This window comes from Gossypium hirsutum, chromosome A12, assembly GCF_007990345.1.
Source record: "Gossypium hirsutum isolate 1008001.06 chromosome A12, Gossypium_hirsutum_v2.1, whole genome shotgun sequence".
Lineage (NCBI taxonomy): Eukaryota > Viridiplantae > Streptophyta > Magnoliopsida > Malvales > Malvaceae > Gossypium > Gossypium hirsutum.
The window spans coordinates 81046919-81054779 of record NC_053435.1 but is presented as its reverse complement, the minus strand read 5'-3'; the positions used below and the strand labels follow the sequence as shown (position 1 = coordinate 81054779).

Here is a 7861-nt window from a genome sequence, read left to right as displayed (position 1 = left end):
ATAACCACAAAATTCTGTTTTTAAAATATTTGTTAATCCTTTTAAAAGATCTTTAGGAGCACCTATTTCATTAATTAGTTGTCCTTTTTGAACTTTTCCTACTTCTGATTCTTCCCAACGTCTTAAGAATATTTAGCAATTACTTGCTAAATAGGTTGCGGAAGATCGATATTTTATTAAAAGTAAAGGAAAGATTTTTTTTACAAGGAAATGTTGTTTATAGAGAGGATACTTAAAGTAAAAAAGAAAGATTTCTAAACCATTTTTCGATGCCTCGTTTAGGCTCTTTACATTGCTATTTATAGTAAAATTTCTAAACTTTATTTAATTTTTCTTCAATCCCGCACAGTGTTTCTGATAAGGATGAATTTATTGTTACCTCCACGTATGTTGTCAATTGTCTTTTTCATATCTTGTTTGTACATGGATGCCTTGAATTTTTGTTTACCGCCAATATTGAAAATCAGCTTGAAAGTCTTCTTGACTTTCCACGTGGTTTTTGTCTTTATCCTTCTTGGATGTTGTCCAGGTTCCATGTTTCTATTTCATCCAGGTGTAAAGATTCTGGTGATAGTCTTGGTGAATTCCAAGTCTCCCACGTGTTCTTGATTTCTTCAATTATTTCTGAAGGGAAATCGTCTATTTCCATATCTGCTATTTTCTTTAGCAGTTGTATGGATTCTTCATCTCTTGATTTTTGAATTATGCTATTTTTATCAGCTACTATTCTTTTTCCATCGGTAGATAGTTTGTACGTTTGATCTTGAAGTACATGTCGTGCTGTTGACATTAAATCAATTCCGGCTTGGATTTGAAAATATTTTGGATTATTGTAACACTTGTCAATGGTTTTGGTCAAGTGTTTTTTATCTTCTTTGGCTGCTGATAAATAAGGACTATCAAACATTCGTTGAATAATCCATATTTGATATGGTTGATAGAATCGCTCTTTTTCAGCAATTCCAATAAGACTACTTATTTGGATATAAAAATAGTAATAAAAATCATCTTGATATACTAAAAGTGATAATATAGCTTTTATAATAACAGGAAAATCTTTTAATAAGTGAAAAGAAAAGTTGTGTACTACAATTTCCTTAACGAAACCCCATTCAATACTGTTTATATCAAATGGTTCATGATCTAATCTGAATTTTATAGTAGGAATTTCTTCCCCTATATCATTTAGATAAACATATGATTGTACAAAGTATTCAGAAAAGACTTTTTTATATTGAGTCTGCTGGTTGCAGATAATTTTATTGATTTTTTCAAAAATTTCTGCTGGTAGTATTTTCCTAGCTTTATTATATAAACATATTCTAAACATTTTATTCATAATGGGACTATTTGTTCCTTTATGAATAAAGTATTGAAATATATCAATAAGATTATTTATCTCATTGATATTTGTATACTCTATTTCGAGTTCTTGCCAATCTCTGTATAAAACAGCTTTTAATAATAATTCATGTGCTTCATTTTCTTTAGTTGTTTTTTCAACTAGAAATTGTGTAAACTTTGTAAGGGTTCGTCTAAAGTTTGCTCTTTGTTCTAAAATATGGGTTTTCCATATTTCATTAATATATTTATAAATTTCATTTGGTAATCCTGGATTATAAAAATCTTTTATTTCTGGAATTTGTTGTTGTTTCAACAAATTTTCTGCTCCTTTTATAACTTCAGAATAACTGGCTTGATATGCTGAATTCGGATCTTGAGACCAAGGAGATTGAATTATTCTTTTTGAAGGGTATTCGTTTACCATTCTTGATGCATATGATGAAGGAGATCCAGTTGGTTGTCTTACCATTGGATAAGGAACATAATATCCTTGATTAGGATAGAATCCTGTTAATATAGGAGTAAATCCCTGATTGGGAGTAAATCCTTGATTAGGATTTATCTGCTTTCCTTTGTTGGGTTTTTTATGGACAGTAGTCCATTCCCCGACTTGTTCTAGATGTTTTTTTACCTCTATCCATAAGGCCTGCTAAGATAATCAGCAATAATATTATTAGTACCTTTGACATATAAAACTTCAAAATTGAAACTACATAAATCATTATACCATCTAATTCTTCTTGGTACACTTTCTAGACTATTATTAGTCAGAAATTGTTTGACTGCCTGGTTGACAGTTTTTATAATAAAATTTTCAGATGCTAAATATATGAGAAAGGTTTTTATTGCCTTTTTAATAGCTAATAATTCTTTTTCATATATAGCATAATTAACTTCATTTGATTTAAATTTTCCAGAACTATATCCACATATTAGTTCTTCGTTTTTTGCTGTTTTAGCTTTTAAAATACATCCCAATATTTTTCTGATGCATCGGTTTCTAAAATTAATCTATCACCTTGTTTTGGTAAATAGACTTTTGGGGTATAATTTATTTCTGATTTTATATTTTTAATAATTTCTAAGTCTTCTTTAGACCAGCTAAAAGTTTTATCCTTTTTTAATTTTTCATATAAGTCTCCTATTTTTTCAGATAAGTTAGGAAAGAAGTTTCTTCCATAATTAATTATACCTAAAAATTGTTGAAGTTGTTTTTGGTTTTTAATTTCTTTTGGAAATTCTTTTATTTTTACTATAATATGATCTTGTAGTTTAAGACCATCAGCCGATAAATTTAAACCTAAAAATTCTATTTCTGTTTTTTCTAATTCTATTTTCTTAGGGCTCAAAATAATTCCATGTTTTATGAATTCTTGGGAGATGATATTTAAATGTTTTCTATGTTTTTCCAGTGTTTCTGAAAATATTAATATATCGTCTATATAAACTACACAAAATTTTTTATATTTATTAAATATAGAATCCATCCATCTTTGGAAGATTTGAGGTGCATTACATAATCCAAATGGCATTACTCTCCATTGATAATGACCATTAGGTGCACTAAAGGCTGTTAATGGTTTAGATTCATCAGTTAGCATTATTTGCCAAAATCCTGATTTACAATCAAATTTACTGAAATATTTTGCTTGTTTAGCTTGATTTATTAAAACATCTTTCCGTGGAATAAAGTATCCATCAAAAATAGTATTTTGGTTTAGTCTTTTATAATTAATTACCATTCTAGTTTTTCCTCTTTTTATTTCAGCATGGTTTCTTACCATAAAAGCTGGACTTGAGTGTGGACTATTAGTTTTTTCTATTAATCCTTTTTCCAATAATTCTTTGATTTGTATATCAAATTCATCTATATCTTGTTTAGTATAGATCATAGGTTTGATTCTAATTATTTTATTAGGATTCTTTAATTTTATTTCACAATATCTTGGACTATTTTCCCATAATTTTAATGGTTCTTCACTAAAATTATTTTCTAGAATTTTAAACAACCAATGATTTGTTTCTAGTTGTTTAATTTGTTCTTTTCTTATTGGTCTAAATCCTTTATCACATACAAATTTATGGTTTTCTATTAAAGGTATTTCTACAGAAGTTTTTTCTGTTGATAATATTACTAAATTTCTATCTATAGAAAACGGTAGATGATGATATATAAAATTATTTCCTAATAATATGTCTCCATGCATTTCAGGAAAACACAATATTTTAGGAATTACAAATCTTACATTATTTATGTAAATTGGTATATTTCTAGCCTTAAATTGAATTATGGTTTCTTTACCATCAATTCCTATAGCTCTAATTGGATTTTTCATTAATTCCCATTTTTCTACAGGAATGGCATTTTCTCTACAACTACTTGTGGTAGCTCCAGTATCTAATAAAGCATGCAAATAATATGTTTTATAGTCTCTAAATTGAAGTGTAATTTCTATATATGTATAATATTTCCTAGGTTAGAAATTTGAAAATGTAATAATATCATTTTTTCCTATTTTCATTTGTTGAATAATAGTAGTAGATTGTATTTCTTCCATTCTAGTATTTCTAGAATTTCTGCTAGGTTCAGTAAGGAAAATAGGTATTTGAACTGTTTTCATACCTATCGGTGTTGTTGAATTTGTACTAATATTATCTTCTTCTTCTTCTATTTGAGAATTAGAAGGTAAAATTAAATTATCATTTGTATTTGTTATAGCATTATTTTTAAAATATAGTCTATCTCCTGATGACATATATTCTATAGTACTTACGGATTTTGAAGTACTAGCACCACTTATTCTATCAATCATCCAATCTTTTGGAATTGACAGATCTTTTAAATGTAATAATTTTGGTTGTATTTCTATAGTAAATTTATTGGGTTCAAATAACTCAATTATTTTATTATTGATTTCTTTAATTTCTACTTCTGCCGTGTTGGTATATTCATTAATAGAAGTCCAACTTATTGCTAAATCTTCTGCTAAATCGCTAATTTCAGAATTTTTTGTCTGAATTCTTAAACATAAGCATTCTTCTATTAGGGGATCTGTAATAGATATAAAATAGTTTGGTTTAACTTTAAATCCTATTACTCCAGTGTGTAAATTAGACTGAATACCACCAATAAGTGCTTTTATCGGGTTTTCAAATCTTTTATCTAATAAAACCGCTATTATGGGTATATCATGTCCTTTTCTAAATAAAGCTCTAATTGTTATCATAATTATACCTAAATGTATATATCTAACTTGAGGGTATTTCTTTTAATCCTCTTAATTTTTTCTTTAGTAAATAATGGAATTCCTGTTAATCCTCCTCTAGTATCCTTAGCGACTGTATTGCCACTAATTTTTTTTATATGTCTTTGACTCCATATTTTAAACTTAGATATTTTATATATTTCTTTTTTAGAAATGTGATTTTTATTTATTTTTTCTATCATTTCATCAGAAAAGTCTTTTTCTTCTCCAATCAAATTTCCTAATTTTATGTCTTGTTGTTCAGACTTAGGAATTTCTTCTAATTGATTTTTAGAACTACTTCCTACATTAAACATAAATATATATTCTTCTTCATCTAAATCAGAATCTGTTTCTGATATTAACTCATAATATTTCTTCAGGATTTATTTCCTCTTCATAACAAATTTCTAAATCTTGTTCTTCAAGACTTTTAATCATCTTTTTAGCACCTTTTCCTTTATTAGGACAGTTTGGTGCTATATGGCCTTCTTCATTACAAATAAAACATTTACATATCTGTTTTTTAGATTTTTTAGAAGTTTTTCTTCTAACAGAAAATTTGTTGAAACAACAACAAATTCCAGAAATAAAAGATATTTATAATCCAGGATTACCAAATGAAATTTATAAATATATTAATGAAATATGGAAAACCCATATTTTAGAACAAAGAGCAAACTTTAGACGAACCCTTACAAAGTTTACACAATTTCTAGTTGAAAAAACAACTAAAGAAAATGAAGCACATGAATTATTATTAAAAGCTGTTTTATACAGAGATTGGCAAGAACTCGAAATAGAGTATACAAATATCAATGAGATAAATAATCTTATTGATATATTTTAATACTTTATTCATAAAGGAACAAATAGTCCCATTATGAATAAAATGTTTAGAATATGTTTATATAATAAAGCTAGGAAAATACTACCAGCAGAAATTTTTGAAAAAATCAATAAAATTATCTGCAGCCAGCAGACTCAATATAAAAAAGTCTTTTCTGAATACTTTTTACAATCATATGTTTATCTAAATGATATAGGGGAAGAAATTCGTACTATAAAATTCAGATTAGATCATGAACCATTTGATATAAACAGTATTGAATGGGGTTTCGTTAAGGAAATTGTAGTACAAAACTTTTCTTTTCACTTATTAAAAGATTTTCCTGCTATTATAAAAGCTATATTATCACTTTTAGTATATCAAGATGATTTTTATTACCATTTTTATATCCAAATAAGTAGTCTTATTGGAATTGCTGAAAAAGAGCGATTCTATCAACTATATCAAATATGGATTATTTAACGAATGTTTGATAGTCCTTATTTATCAGCAGCCAAAGAAGATAAAAAACACTTGACCAAAACCATTGACAAGAGTTACAATAATCCAAAATATTTTCAAATCCAAGCCGGAATTGATTTAATGTCAACAGCACGGCATGTACTTCAAGATCAAACTTACAAAAAAAATCAAATAATAATATAAAATGCATTGGCATATTTTAAAATAAGTTTTATATCTTATCTATATCTTCATCTTCAAATTCAATATAATCATCGCCGGTGCCATCATCGTCCTCATCAATTCCGCCGGCGACACCTTCGTTCAATCTCGTAGTCTCCGGGAGTTCTCCATGAGCTTTGAGAAGCCTAGCTTCATCAGGCATGTATTTCATGATGACGTCAGCTTTGTCATCTTGATAATCCCTAAGGCCGACGAGGATGATGTCGTCGGTAGCTATCCATACCTTCTTGTGCATCTTGCCACGGCTGTGGAAGAGCCGTTTCGTGCCGTCGATACACATGGCTTCGCATCGGCCGTTGCCTAACATTCGGATCACTTGAGCGTATTCTTGGCCGTCTTCTTTGAAGATCAATTCTCGTTTCTCATCATCGGCTTCATTCTTTCCTCTCTTTCGATTCTTTCCTCCTTTTCCTTTGTTCTTTGGCATCTTTTTTTCTTCTCTCCGGTTGTTATCTCCGGTGATCGGAAAAAAATTGTTTTTGAATTGAAGATCTTATTCTTGATAATGAAAATTGAAATCCCGCAAAGATTGGACGAATTAACTAAGTATTTATATTAAGAAATAATAATATTTAATTTTAAAAAACAAATTACATGAATAATTTAATATCATTATTCTAATAAGAATAAATGAAAATTATATTTTAAAAAATAAAATACATGATTTTTTTACTTGCCATACAAGTAAATAATAGTAGTTGCTTGTTAATCAAGTCAATAATATCATTAGTTTTTTTGAATTTTTTGGCTGTTGTATCGTAATTCATTATATTATGTTTGGTAATACAAATTATAATTATATAGTTAAATATTTATATTTTTAAAAATATTAATTACTATAGAAAAAGTATTAGCATGATACAAATAATTTTTAAACAAGTAACATAAATAAAAATTAAATTTTCGTATGTGTTATGTTAGTTTAAAAAAGTAGTTGATTTGCGATTACAAATAAAAATAATAAGAAAAATAAATATCATATGTAATTTTATCTAATTGTTCTCTTACTGTCTTACATATTTATTGAGTTATTCTCTCTTTAGTTTTTAACATATACTTCTTATTTTTATATATTGGCCATTGACCGAATTTATCATCACCTAAACTTGAATATGCATAATTAAGACTATCAATATCTCTTTCTTCTTTGTGCTTTTCAAAATATGGATTATCTCAATTCCACCTACAATTCAAGTTATGAAATATGGAATATGATAGTACGATCCAATTTTCTTTTTTTATATTACGCTGAGGTGATGTTAAAATGAAAATTGTTTTCTTAGAACAACAAATGTCTTCTCAACCATATTTCGAAGCTTTGAATGTCTCAAATTAAAGAATTCGCGAGCTGTCTATGGTACTTGTGTCTAGCATCATTCTCCCAAATGATATCATACCCCACGATATGGTGTAAAAATCTTTTGTATTTACATCAATAGCATCAACCTTATAATATTATGTTCACAGTTCAAAGAGTCTATAGCCAGTGCCGTATCTAGGGGGGCTGGCAGGGGCCCCGACCCCATAAAATGAAAAACTATTCATTTAGGCCATTTAGAAATTTTAAAATTTTAAATTAGTAAAGGTAAAATTACACTTTACCCCTCTTAAAAATGATAAAAATTTAATTTAATCATTTAAAAATTATAAAGATATTGATTATTAAAAATTATAATTTAATTTTGCTCCCTTAAAAAAAATTTCTGGCTTCGCTCCTATCTATAGCTTTCATTATAAA

The 7861-nt window shown here is 27.5% G+C and overlaps 1 protein-coding gene across 1 annotated transcript; it reads right to left on the bottom strand.

Annotated features, from left to right (window-relative positions):
• Positions 1-5993: 5993 nt before the first annotated feature.
• On the bottom strand, positions 5994-6629 carry LOC121210900 (eukaryotic translation initiation factor 1A). The gene has a single exon (XM_041082813.1). It carries the CDS (start codon positions 6548-6550, stop codon positions 6113-6115), a length of 438 nt encoding a protein of 145 aa, XP_040938747.1. The 5' UTR covers positions 6551-6629; the 3' UTR covers positions 5994-6112.
• Positions 6630-7861: the final 1232 nt, after the last annotated feature.

Excerpts from the sequence above, each read along its gene's own strand:
- LOC121210900 (XM_041082813.1), bottom strand. The coding sequence starts at position 6,550 with ATGCCAAAGAACAAAGGAAAAGGAGGAAAGAATCGAAAGAGAGGAAAG.